Below are 14,381 nucleotides of genomic sequence, written 5' to 3' on the forward strand. Positions count from 1 at the left end.
ACTAATATATCCCAAGTGCTTAGAACAGTGCCTGGCATTTGTAGAGGTATTTGCTGAAGTAATACATAAACTGAGATTAGAGTAGAATGAATAAGCCAGTTCTGGGGTCCCCAACACAACTTCACTCAGAGATTCGCTAGGACTCACAGGACCCAGCACCTGGTTGTACTCACAGCTAAGATTTATTATAGCAGCATAATAAGGACACGCAGCTGGATCATCAGGGAAAAAGACACGGCAGAGCTTGGATGAATCCACCTACCGACTTCCTTATGCTCTCCCCTTCCCGTGAGGGGAAAAGCATAAGAAAATGTGGCAACACGCCTGATGTTCCTGCCCGTGGAAGCCCTGTAGAGATTCCACACCCAGGGGTTTTGTTGGATGCTGATCATGCAGCTCCTCTGTGCCTAACATGTCCCAAAGTCTCAGTCTCGCAGAAGGAAAGCAGGTGTTCAGCACGAACCACATTGTTTGTACAAACAGTTTAGACACAGTAAGCCACCGTTATCATTAGGAAAAGTATTCTCTCAGGATAGAGAACAGTTTACTAAGCTAGGTCCCAGATGCCAGGCACATAGGCCTTTCTAAGAGAATAGTCTCCAGCCTGCTATGTTTATTCTTTCCTAGACACCAGTTGCCATTAAATTGTGATCCTTAAGTATAACGTGAAGTAAAAGAAAATGTTAGATTTCTGAACATGTTTCCTAACATAGTTTCTCCTTTGTAAAATTGAATACAGTCATTCTTAGGCAAAATATGGACTTTTTCTAGACCTCTGACTCTTTGATCTTTTAAATGTCATATCATTTAAGCTGAGTATAGAGGTTTAAATTCTGTTTTCTTTTATCCTTTTATAGATCTTGGAATTTCTGGTACCACATCCAAAAAGTAAGTGTTTTTGAAGTTATCTGGCTTTTTTGTGACAATGTATTTGTATTTGAGACTATTAAATTCATTGGAGCAATAACTCACTCTCAGGCTAGGTAATTTCAAAATTCGTTTTTATTACCTTCTGGATTTTTGTTTTTGTTGTTATTCTACTAGAACTTCCAGACTCTTGGCTCTGCAATGAAAAAGGACAATCTATTTTAGTCTCCAAGATTACCACTAAGTTAGGCTAGAAATACTTGGGAATTATGGTTTGAGTGCTTTAATAGCTTTAAATTCTAGAAGCTTTAAATTCTAGAATCATTACACTATTCCTAGCTAACATTGGTTTAAAAAGTCTCTCATGAAGGATCAATTTTAAGGAGCATAGTAAGAATAATAAACAATTTGCCTTTTCTTTAAATGCACTTTTCAACATTTCTAAAATGGGGATGTATTTTACAATAGATGTATCTTACAATTCACTGTAAGGCAGGTTATAGTCATGATATAGTTGTGTGAAACCTTCTGATGAGCCCTCTCAGATCTAGAAGTGCCATCATGTATGAAACAAAATATAGGTATTTGAGAGAGTACAGGTATATAGTTTTTATAATACATTTATTTGGAATTTTTTATAACCAGTGAGGAATTCAGTTGAATTTTGTGACACATTTTTCTATTGGAAGTGATAGGAAATTCCTGTTACCACTGAGATGCAAACTCTAAATGATTTTTTTTTATCAAATGCTTTTATGCTTTCTTAAGTATAATATGATAAGACTCCTTTATAATTTTTAACCTGTTCTCTCAATAACTCAGACTGCTTCTAACCCCAAATTAAAGCATCTAATGAGCCACACACACTCTTTTCTGATTAGTGTCTTTTAATACTTTTGTGTGTTTTTGCCCGCTTGATTTTAGGGGAGATCTTCAGTGGAATGCAGGAGAGAAAAAGTTGACTGGTGGAGCCAACTGGCAGCCGAAAGTAGCCCCCGCAACCTGGTCAGCAGGCGTCCCACCAAGTGCACCTTTGGTACGTAGCCACCTGAGGCCAGGGTGGTGCTGACATTTTGCCACTTTCCTGGTGTATAGGGCCGAGTGCACTTTGTTTAATTTTGCTACTGACATTTTATTTTTTCACCCACATGGAAGGAACCTAAGCCATAAGCAATATTTACCAAAATGCAACTTGCATTAACTTTCTATTTAATAAAGATTGTGACCTATTTTTTATTTTCCTTATTTCAAAATAGTGTTTAAGCTTCTTTAGCTATCAGTTCTATATTTACACGATTATGGAAACAACTTTTCAAAAGTCTTGAACATCATTGATCATTATCTATATTTTTATCTGCTTTCTTGCCCAAGTTACGTGATTGTCTTAATAAGTAAGGAAAAATGTTTTTTTTCTTACCAGAAAGATGGGGCAGTTTTCTATTGTGTAAGTGGACTTTCATTTTAAAACCCTATTAATTCTGCTCGCCATTTTTTTAAATTGAAACTACCAACACCATCTTTTCTATAACATGTAAATAGATTTCATTTTTGTGTATTAAATCTCGATTAATATCATCATTCATTCTGGAAAGAGCATCTCACTGGAATTCATTATTTTGTGAGATTTGAAACCACAAAAAAGACATTTCCAGGGTAGGAAAATTTACTGTTTTCCTGTGTATGCCCCATTTTTAGCAAAAACAATGCTAGTCACTGTTTCCCAAGCTTATTTGTAATTTCACCTTGGCTTACTCCCTGCACTTAACTCACACTATTCTCTAAGGCTTTCTTGATGCCATCTCTCCTTGTTGCCTGAATTAATTCCTAACTATCACCACCAACCCCAGCCAAACACATGGAAGAAAATTAATATAAATTAGAATATAAACACTTTAGATGCCATTAAAAGTAATCATGCTCCACAAATTAAATACTTGAATTTTAGAATTTAAAATGTTTTCTTTTAAATAACTTGATAAATAGTAATGTTTTATATATAAACAGTTTTATTACAGTTTAATAAATAAAAATAAGTTTAAACCAATTGGAAAAAGACCTTTTAAACTAAAATTTACCACTAAACAATACTGATAGTATTAATCGAATTACAATTTATACCATAGTTTCTATAAGAAAAAACATTCTGCGCTCAGTATTGAGTTTTCAAAACCTCTAGTCTCCTTACCTAACCCCATGGTTGTTAGTTAGAATGAAGGAAATTTAAGGACTAATATTCTCTGCCTTTGGTGAGCTCAAAGTCTGAAAGATCTTAATTTTAAGGCATAATTTCTAACAAATAACAATGAAAAAATTGCCTATTGTATCTAGGTACTTATCTCTTTAAATATTTCTTTGGATTATCTTAAAACAGTGTTTAAGATGATCACGTTTGGCTATAAAATAAGGAGTTCCGTTTTAATTTTACAAAGGATACTTAGTAAAAAACTATATATCTCTTAAACTGACCTATGCCTAGGACGACCATATAATTTATTGGCCAAACCAGGACTCATTTTGAGGGTGAAAGGAGCATAATTGTTACTCTGGACCTCAAGTGTTTAGCGGTAGCTGGTGGCCCAGAGAAATGCCGAGACCATAAGCAGATAGTTCTCTGTCTTAGGGGGCTGCACTGCGTTCTCAGAAACAGAAACATTGAGAGCTACTATCTTGTTGGGGATAGAGGGAAAGAGAGTTAATAAATGTAAATAGAATCCCTAAAGAAAGAAAGGGCTTCTTTAGAACTGATCTTATAAATCTCTGAATACCACATATTGACATCAAATCTCACAATTTATATTATCATTACCAAATTAAAGGAACTAATTTTCCTATTCTCTTCTATGCAAACTTAGAGAGGCACCATGTGTTCTGAGAAGTTTATACTTTAGTGGTGTCATCCTTATCAGCAGGATAATCTTTTCATTGCTTTTTTTTTTAAGATTTTTTTTTATTTGAGAGAGAGAGAATGAGAGATAGCATGAGAGGGAAGAGGGTCAGAGGGAGAAGCAGACTCCCCGCTGAGCAAGGAGCCCGATGCGGGACTCGATCCTGGGACTCCAGGATCATGACCCCGAGCTGAAGGCAGTCGCTTAACCAACTGAGCCACCCAGGCGCCCCTTTTAACTGGTTTTTAACAGGTTGATTTCAGAACAGTCATGGTGATAGGTGCTAACAGAATCTAAGGTAGACTGGAGGAAAGGCTGGTGAGAATATGGGTATTTGGCAGATCAAATGTAGGCTTAAAACAAAAAGTGGTTGAGAGCCTGAATTGAAGGTGGAAAGGAAGACAAAAAAGAAAATTTCAGGTAGAATCCACACTACTGGTGATCATTGTGAATGAAGCCAGAAGGCAGTGGTTGTCCAGGTTTCCTTATGGGGCAGTTCACTAAGCAATGAGGCCATTTAACCAGGAAGCAGACAAAGGAGAACTACTTTAAAAATAGTATTCAGGGACCCCTGGGTGGCTCAGTTCATTAAGCATACAACTCTTGATTTTGGCTCACATCATGATATCAGGATCATAAGATGGAGCCCCACATTGGCCTCTGCACTGGGTGTGGAGCCTGCTTAAGATTCCCTCCTCGCTCTTCCCCTCCTCTTTCTCTCTCTCAAAAAAAAAAAAAAAAAAATATGATTAAGTTGGAGAGCTTACTTGGTCAACACATTTCCTGAGATCAAGACTGTAACCATACAAGGTTGGGAATTTATCAGATATTTAACAGCTGTTTTGCTTCTTCAGGACAGCAAGGCCACTAATTATCTGATTGGCAGGCACCATCACTGAGAATGAGATTAATATTCTCATTGTTTTTAAAACTCCAAAACTCCTTATTTTTATTTATGAAGCAGGAGGCTTTAAGTTGTTTGTAATTAAACTCGAGAGGAACAGACATTATGCTTTAGCATAAAGTATCCACAACAGCTGTGGAAAGAAACTAGAACAACAGAAATAATTTATCAGGAGGGCAGAGTTAACGTGTAGTTCTGTTTCTTTTGTTTATTTTCCTTGACATTTTAGACAACAATATAAAGGCGGTCAAATGCAGAGTTATTTTATCTTTGTTAAGATAAAGTCTTAGATGCAGTCTATGTAAATTCACTGCCCTTTATCCCATTTACTGCAAAGCTCTTTAACAAAGCTCTGGCTTTGCTTTTACTTCGAGAAATTATTCTGGCTTAATTCTGTAAGAAGGCCTCTGGCTTCTTCCCTCCAGCCAGTTCTTTCATAAAAGGTCTCTTCTACTTTCCTATTCCTTAAAATATGTTTGAGTCTTCTTTTCTAAGAATATTCAAGAAAAAGAAGAGAGATGACTGACATAAGACTTTGCCTCAGAAGCAGCAAAGCAGTGTTTCCATATTTCCTGGTAATCTGTAGACCTCTCCTTTCAAATAGGAGATGAAAGGGCAGATGTGAGGATGAGCATCCTTCTGCTGCCTTTTAGTTTGTCCTGATAGACAAGAGCTGAGGTTACTCTTCCCAGTTTCTTTCAAATTTCCCTCAGTTGCTGTTTGGAGGTGCAGCTATAGAATTTGTCAGCACAGAACTCAAGTTAGATCTAAAAATTGTTAACAGGACTTGAACCCTTGAAATATGTCTGCTGGCAGGGCTCAGTTGTCATGGCCATCAAGGACCCTGTGTTTCCACGGCTACTTCTTCCTGTTTTCCAGTGCACAACAGACCTCTTAAGTTTTCATCAGACAAACTGGGAAGATACTTGAAATTCAGAAATATATGCATTTGGCAAGAGACCACAGAATCCACAATTTTTTCCCTAAAAACAACATTTTCATATGCCTACAGAAGAAACATTCAGTTGAACATTGAAAAAGAAAACAAAAAAAAATTAGGATAAATAATATTTGGGGAGTAAATTATTAAGAGTTAATCTATTTGGGCAAAATAGCAAACTTAGACTATCTTTAAAATATTTGACCCATTTATTTCCTCAGGAATTTCTACAAGTTCATTTCATTTTGATAACTAGTAAAAACCTTTTTTCTTTCATATCCTGAAGTTCTAATGATAACAATTCTGGTAAATAATACAGTTATCACTGTATGATACAATCCTGGTAAATGATAGGATTCTGGGTCTGGTGAATAGTCTACCACCTAACCTATTGAAATGATGAGTAAAGAGTGAATCTGAAAATATAAGACCTGTAGCATAGAGGAGGAAAAATAACTTGCCCTCTAACTTTCTGAATTCTTGGCTGAGACTCCTATAATGAAAGACAGGTTAGCAAGAGAAAAACAGTTTATTAATATGTATACCTCATATATATATATATGTATATGTATATGTATATATATGTACGTATGTATGTATAGGGGAGCTACCCAGGAAAACATGAGTAACTCCACAAGGTAGCCTAAGCCACTGACTTCAGCACCATCTTCAGCTGAAGACAAAAGCAAGCAAGCTGTTCAGTGGCCAGGAGGGGGAAATTACCAGGAAAAGCAGGGTAATCGAAAGGTAAGATTTGTTTTGTAGATTTCAGGCAGTGTCTTCTCCATTGATAAGATCCTCTTGTGATTTAGTCAACCTTCTCTTCCTGCTACAGTGGGAGAGATCCTTACAAACGGAAATTTCCAGAGATTTCCTTTGTAATATAAATGTCCCTTACAGAAGTTTAACTTCTACTCTGTTTTCAGAACTTCTCCTGCATCTGCTGTTTCTCAAAATAATATTATGTCAAAGAGGCGTACTTAGGGATGGCATATTCTGCTACCCTTCAATATGTTCTCTTTTTTTTATTTTTTGAGATAAAATTTACATAAACACTAAATTCGCCATCTTCACAATTTTAAAGTGTACAGTTTAGTGATTTTCAGTACATCTGCAATGTTGTAAAACCATCACTATTATTTAATTCCAGAGTATCTCCATCACCCCAAAAAGAAACACAGTCCCTTTTCAGTTTCCTCCTCTCCCTATACCCTGGCACTGAATAATTTACTCTGTTCCTATAGATTTGTCTATTCTGGGTATTCAATATCAACAGACTCCTGTAATATGGAGGGTTTTGTGCCTGGCTTCTTTCACTTAGCACAGTGTTTTCAAGGTTATCCATGCTGTAGCATGTATCAGTACTTCATTCCTTTTTAGGGCTGAGTAATCCATGGTTTGGATATACCACTTCATCAACTGATGGGCATTTGTGTTGTTTCCACTTTTTGGCTATTATGAAAAATACTTCTATTATTTGTATAGAAGTTTGTGTGTGAGTATATGTCCTCAGTTGTCTTGGGCATATACCTAGGAATGGAATTGTTGGCTCATGAGTAACCCTCTGTTGAGCTTTTTGAGGAACTGCCAAACCTTCCCACAGCAGCCAATTCATTTTACATACCCACCAGCAATATGTAAGGTATCATTTGTGGTTGTGATATGCATTTCCCTAATGACAAATGATGTTGACCATTTTTTCATGTGCTTCTTGGCCATTAGTATATCTTTTTTTTTTTTTTTTTTGAGAAATGTCTTCATATCCTTTGCCCATTTTATGTTTGGGTTGTCTTTTTATTGTTGAGTTCTAAGAGATCTTTATGTACTCTGGATACTAGATACTTATTAAATACATGATTTGCAAATATTTTCTCGCATTCTATGAGTTGTCTTTTTATTTTCTTGATAGTGTCGTTTGATAAATTTGATAAACTTTGATAAACTCCAGCTTATCTATTTCTGTTTTTGTTGCTTGGTGCTCTTGGTGTCATATTTAAGAAACCATTGCCTAATCCAAGGTCTTGAAGATTTACACTTATGTTTCCTTCCAAGAGTTGTATAGTTTTATCTCTTACATTAGCTCTTTCACTATTTTAGACTCATTTTCATATGTGGTGTGACATAGGGGTCCAAATTTATTATTTTGCATGTGGAAATCCAGTTTTCCCAAAACCATTTATTAAAAAACTATTCTTATTGGTCTTGGCATCCTTGTCAAAAATCAGTTGACCATAGGTGTATGGATTTATTTCCAGACTCTTTATTCTGTTGTACTGATTTATATGTCTGTCCTTATGCCAGACATTGTTTTGATGTAGCTTTGTAGTAAATTTTGAATGCAGGAAGTGTAAGTCCTCCAAATTTGTTCTTCTTTTTCAAGATTGTTTTGGCTATTCTGGATCGCTTGCATTTCCATATAAACTTTAGGTTCCAGTTGTCCATTTTTCCAAAAGAAGATGAAATTTTAATAGGGATTGTACTACATCTATAAAGCAATTAGGAAATATTGCCATCTTAATATTAAGTTTTCTAATCCTTGGACACAGGATGTCTATCTAAGTTTTGGATGTCAGCAGTGCTTTAACAAATTGTTTAACAATATCTCAACAAGTCTTGCCCTTTTTTTGTTTGTTTATTTTTTTTTTTAGTAATCTCTATGCCCAACATGGGGCTTGAACCCACAAATCTGACATCACTCTTCCAACTCAGCCAGCCAGGTGCCCCAAGTCTTATATTTTTTTTCTTAATTTTATTTCTAAGTATTTTACTTATAGTGCTACTGTAAATGAATTGTTATTGTATTTTTTGATTGTTCATTGATAGTGAACACTACACTGAGTTTTGTATATTGATGTTATATCATGCAACTTTGCTGAACTTGTTTATTAGTTCTGATGGTTTCTTTTGTATATAAATTCCTAAGGATTTTCTATATATAAGGTGATGTCATCTACAAATAGAGATTGTTTAATTTCTTTTTTTCTTTCTAGCTACTGTTTCTTTCTTTCTTACCTGATTGCCACAACTAGAACTTCCATTACATCTTTGTCTTGTTCTTAAGGAGAAAGCTTTTAGTCATTCACCGTTAAGTACAATGATAACCATGTATTCTTTGCAGATGTCTTTTTTCAGGTTGAGGAATTCCCTCATAATCTTAGTGTGTTGAGTGGTGTTTGTTTGTTTTGTCATGAAAGGGTGTTGGATTTTGTCAAATGCTTTTTCTGCATCTAGTAACATGATTATGTGGGGTTTTTTCTTTTATTCTGTTAATATGTATTACATTGAGCAAACTTTACATTTCCGGGATAAATCTCACTTGGTCATGGTATATAATTCTTTTAATATGCTTCTGGATTTGGTATGCTAGTATTTTGTCAAGAATTTTTGCATCAGGGTTCATAAAGGATATTGGTCTGTAGTCTTCTTCTAATGTCCTTGTCTGGCTTTGGTATCAGGGCAATACTGGCATCAAAGAATAATTAGAAAGTGTTCTCCCACTTTTTTTTTTTCTTTTTTTGTATGCTTGAGAAGGATTGATATTAATTCTTCATTATACACTTAATAGGATTCACCAGTGAAGCCATCAGGTTCTGGGCTTTTCTGTGGTGGAAGTTTTTTATTGTTGACTATATTGCCTATGCTGTACTTTTCTTATAACTAGAAGTTTGTACCTCCTGACCCCCTTCATCTATTTTGCTCATCCCTGCCCACCTCCCCTCTGGCAACTACCAGTTATTCATATGTAAGAATCTGTGTTTTTGTTTGTTCATTTGGTTTGGTTTTTAGATTTCATATTTAAGAGAAATCATGTGGTATTTGTCTTTCTCTGATTTATTTCACTTAGCAGATACCCTTTAAGTCCATCCATGTTGTCACAGAGGGCAAGATGTTTCTTCTTTATGGATGTATAATATTCCATTTCATAAGTATTCCACATCTTCTTTATCCATTCATCTCTTGATGGATGCTTAGGTTGTTTCCATATCTTGGCTATTGTAAATAATACTGTAATAAACATAGGGGTGCGTGTATCTTTTTGAATTCGTGTTTTCATTTTCTTTGGATAAATAGTAGTGGAATCACTGGATCATATGATATTTCTACTTTTAATTTTCTGAGGAACCTACATACTGTTTTCCACAGTGACTGCACTCATTTACATTCCCACCAACAGCACATGAGGGTTCCCCTTTCTCCACACCCTCACCAACACTTGTTATCTCTTGTCTTTTTTATATTAGCCATTCTGACAGGTGTGAGGTGAGATCTCATTACAGTTTTAATTTGCATTTTCCTGATGGTAAGTGGTGTTGAGCGTCTTTTCGTGTGTCTGTTCACTGTCTATAGGTCTTCTTTGGAAAAATGTCTATTCAGGTCCTCTGCCCATTTTTTAATCAGATTGGTTTTTTTGGTGTTGAGTTGTGTAAGTTCTTTCTATATTTTGAGTATTAATCCCTTATTGGATATGTTATTTGCAAATATCTTCTCTCACTCACTAGGTTGCTTTTTGTTTTGTTGATTTTGATTTTTTTTTTTTTTTTTGGTGTGGTCTCAAGTTTATTTTTACTTTTGTTTCTCTTGCCTGAAGAGACATATCCATAAATATGTTCCTAAGGCCAATATCCAAGAGATTGCTGCTTATGCTTTCTTTTAGGAGTTTTATGGTCTCAGGTCTCACATTTAGGTCTTTAATCCATTCAAGTTTATTTTTGTGAATGATATATGACAGTGGTCCAGTTTCATTCTTTTGCATGTAGCTGTCCAGTTTTCACAACCCCATTTATTAAAAACACTGTCTTTTCCCCATTGTATATTCTTGCCTCCTTTGTAATAGATTAATTTCTGGTTTATTTCTGGGCTCTCTGTTCTGTTCCATTGATCTGCATATCTCTGTATCTGTTTTTGTGTCAGTGCAATACTGTTTTGATTACTGTAGCTTTGTAGTGTATCTTGAAATCTGGAATTATGGTACCTCCAGTCTTGTTCTTATTTCTCAAGATTGCTTTGCCTATTTGATGTCTTTTGTAGTTCCATACAAATTTTAGTATGATTTGTTCTAGTTCTGTGAAAAATACTATTAGTTTTTTTATAAGAATTGCATTGAATCTGTAGATGGCTTTAAGTATTATGGACATTTTAATAATATTAATCCTTCCAATCCATGAGCAAGGTCTATCTTTCCATGTGTTTATATCTTCTTCAATTTCTTTCATCAATGTCTTACTGTTTTCAGAGAATAGATCTTTCACTTCCTTGATTAAATTTATTCCCAGATATTTTCTTCTTTCTGGTGCAACTGTTTTCTTAATTTCTCTTTCTGATACTTCATTATTAGTTTAGGGAAATGCAACAGATCTGTGTATTGAGTTTGTATGCTGTGACTTTACTGAATTCATTTATCAGTTCTAATGTGTTTTGGTGGGGTCTTTAGGGTTTTCTCTGTATAGTATCATATTTTCTACAAATGCTAAGTGTTTTGCTTCTCTCTTACCAATCTGAACACCTTTTATTTCTTTTTATTGTCTGGTTGCTGCAGCTAGGATGTTCAGTACTATGTTGAATAAAAGTGATGAGAGTGGACATCCTTTTCTTGCTCCTGATCTTAGAGAAAAAGCCTTCAGTTTTTCACCATTTAGTATGATGTTAGCTGTAGGTTTTTCATATATGGTCTTTATTGTATATATTATATATATGCATGTATGTATATATTCTATATATGTATGTATGTATATTATGTATATTCCCTCTAAACTTACTTTGTTGAGAGTTTTTATCAACAGGTACTATATTTTATCAAATGCTTTTTCTACAGCTATTGAAATTATCATATGGTTTAGGGCTTTTTTGATTACTGATGGAAGTTTTTTGATTACTGATACAGTCTTTTTCTTTACATCTATTTAGATTTTTTTTTAAATTTTATTTATTTATTAGAGAGAGAATGGGAGATAGAGAGCACGAGAGGGAAGAGGGTCAGAGGGAGAAGCAGACTCCCTGCTGAGCAGGGAGCCCAATGTGGGACTCGATCCCGGGACTCCAGGACCATGACCTGAGCCGAAGGCAGTCGCTTAACCAGCTGAGCCACCCAGGCGCCCCTCTATTTAGATTTTTTATGACTTATTCAATCAGTTTTTGTTGTTTGTCTCTACTCCCATATTTATTAGTTCCTTCTTCTGCTTACCTTGGGTTTAGTTTGTTTCCTTTTTTCTAGTACCTCAATGTAGAAGTTTAGGTTATTGATTTGAGATCTTTCTCCTGCATATGGGCTATATGTTCTTGTTTCTTTGTATGCCTTAGAATATTTTTGTTGAAACCTAGACATTTTGAATATTATAATGTGGCAACTCTAGAGATCAGATTCTACCCCTTCTCCACAGGTTTGTTGTGGTTACTTTTTTGTAGTTGTTGTTTGTGTTTTTGTTGAGTGACCATTCTGAACTAATTCTGTAGTCTCTGTTCTTTATTATGTGTGACCATTAAGGTCTCTGCTCCTTTAGCTAAGTGGTCAGCTAATGATTAGATAACTACTCCTGAAATTCCTTGAACCAGAATATCTCCCAGTCTTTGTAGAGGGGCTTCGAGTTGTGTTGAGGCATGTCTTCAGAGTCAACCAGGCAGTTTGCCACTCTGCCTTAGCGATCACCATCACATACTGCTTGCTCAAAGCCTCAGGGTCAGCTAGAGGCCTTCTCATGTCTTTCCTGAGCATGCACATGCATGTGCATGAACTTCTGAATTCCCAGGAGTATGTCTGAGCTTTTTAAACTCTTAATCCCCCAAACATCTCCTTCTCCAGACTTTCCTCCAAGCTTTTTGTTTAGTCTACTATTTGCCCTGTTATCCATTGCTTCAGACAGCAACAACTGAGACATTTGCCTGTAAACGTTTTCCACAAGTGGCTTCAGGTAACAACTTTAGCACTAGGTGCTTTCCCAGTTTGGTGAGACAAAGACAAGCCTTTTGGGCCAGTCTTTCCAGGGAGCCACCCAGACAAGACAAAATAAAGAATTCAATATATTCTGCTCCCTCTGGTACTATTACTAAGAATGTAAGCTGTTATTTTCAAGACTACAGCTGAGCTGGAGAACAGTGGATGACACTAGGGTAAGTTAAGATGCCACAAAGCTCACTATTCTTGCCAAGATCCAGCTGATTTCCTTGAGTAAGTACTTTCTTGGTTGCTGCAAGCTTTGTTGGTTTCCAGAGTTCTAAAATAGTTGGTTCTAATAGATTTTGACTGTTTTTCCACTGATTTTATGGATTAGGGAGAGTTTCAGAGTTCCTTACTTCACCATTTTTGCTGACATCACTATAGTATTTTCTTTTTTCATTAGGATTTTGCTTTAATGGTTAAGTTAAGTTTAAGGGATTGCAGTAGGGTTAGTTTTAAACATAAGAGAAATATTAGGGGCCCGTTGTATGACTGAAAACTGTCAAACCTGTACCTGAAATGGGATATTTGTGCTTTGTTATGTGTAGTCTTCTAAATGCTTCCTAAAACTTGAAATTAATTTTGGCTCTTGTGCAAATATATAGCAGTCAAAAAGTCAGAGAGAAGTATAATACAGCAAAGGAGAATCTAAAAATGGGGGAGGGGGCAAGGGGCACCTGGGTGGCTTAGTTGGTTAAGTGTCCGACTCTTGATTTCAGCTCAGGTCATGATCTCAGGGTTGTGAGATCAAGCCCCGCAGTGCTGGGCATGGAACCTGCTTAAGATTCTCTCTCTCCCTGTCCCTCTGCCCCTCCCCCACTCTTAAAACACACACATAATAAAAATGGGGGCAAATAGAAACCAAGCACTGATATGTAAATGAAGACACATTCTTTAGATGTCTACCCCAGTACCTGTAGGAAGATATAATGATAGGAAAAGACAAGCTTGGAGAAATTTGACTCATTTACAGTGAGGGTAGAGGAGAAGCTTTATAAGGAGGTAGAGAGGAAGCCCAGTGCTGTCAGTAGGCTGCAAGCTGGGGAGCCCAAATAGCACCATAGCCATGAACATCAAGTTAGTAACCTTGTTCATATCACTGGCATGGTGCTAGAGCCATTTTTTAAAATTTAAACTGAAATATTTTTCTTTACATAGCCACACATATTTAAAGGGGCATACATTTTAAAATTATATTCTGTCATTTTAAAACCAAATTATGTTGGTTCTTTTTGTTTGTTGTTGGTGGTGTGTGTGTGTGTGTGTGTGTGTGTGTGTGTGTGTGTGTGTGTGTGTGTTTTGTGGGGTTTTTTTGGTAGCAAGGAGCTGTACCTCCAGCCAGTTCGGTTCCTCCTGTTGCCGGGGCCCCGTCTGTTGGACAGCCTGGAGCAGGGTTTGGAATGGTGAGTGGCCACCTGTGCTAGAAATTGTAATTGACATTTCTGAGGCCTTTGCCAAATCCCAGATTAACAAATACAGCTACAGAATATAATTCTGCCCCAAATGCTGTAATGTATAACTTAAAAAATTAAGTCATCTGTATTAGACATTAAGAAGTCTACACATGACATGATAAAGTCAGCTATAAAATACTTAAATTCTGTCATCAAAATAATTTCTGTAGCATATAGTTTTGTCATTTGGGGAGTAATATTTACCAAACACATTCTTAGCTCAATCATCAAAATCAACTCTTAATCACTGTACTCGGACTTTCCACTTACCACTTTTATCACTAGCAAATTTTAGGGCCAGAGTCCATAAATAAACAAGGTTTTTATCTCTTCAGAATTATGCTCACAGAAGACAAATAATCACCAGCAAAGCCTGGTTGGGAGAAGGATGCCACGTAGC

General features: G+C 36.0%; 1 protein-coding gene across 12 annotated transcripts in view; it reads left to right on the plus strand.

Moving 5' to 3' along the window:
- The window catches only part of SNAP91 (synaptosome associated protein 91), a 147,494-nt gene that overhangs the window by 122,839 nt on the left and 10,274 nt on the right, over positions 1–14,381 (plus strand). For 10 of the 12 annotated variants that reach the window (XM_027603046.1, XM_027603054.1, XM_027603052.1 and 7 more), the window contains 3 exons: positions 858–888; positions 1,792–1,903; positions 13,847–13,930. In XM_027603046.1, coding sequence (XP_027458847.1) covers positions 858–888; positions 1,792–1,903; positions 13,847–13,930 — 227 coding nt within the window. The remainder of the gene's footprint in view (positions 1–857; positions 889–1,791; positions 1,904–13,846; positions 13,931–14,381) is intronic. The other 2 variants (XM_027603055.2, XM_027603056.2) reach the window with 1 other exon arrangement.

This window comes from Zalophus californianus, chromosome 7 (assembly GCF_009762305.2).
Source record: "Zalophus californianus isolate mZalCal1 chromosome 7, mZalCal1.pri.v2, whole genome shotgun sequence".
Taxonomy (NCBI): domain Eukaryota; kingdom Metazoa; phylum Chordata; class Mammalia; order Carnivora; family Otariidae; genus Zalophus; species Zalophus californianus.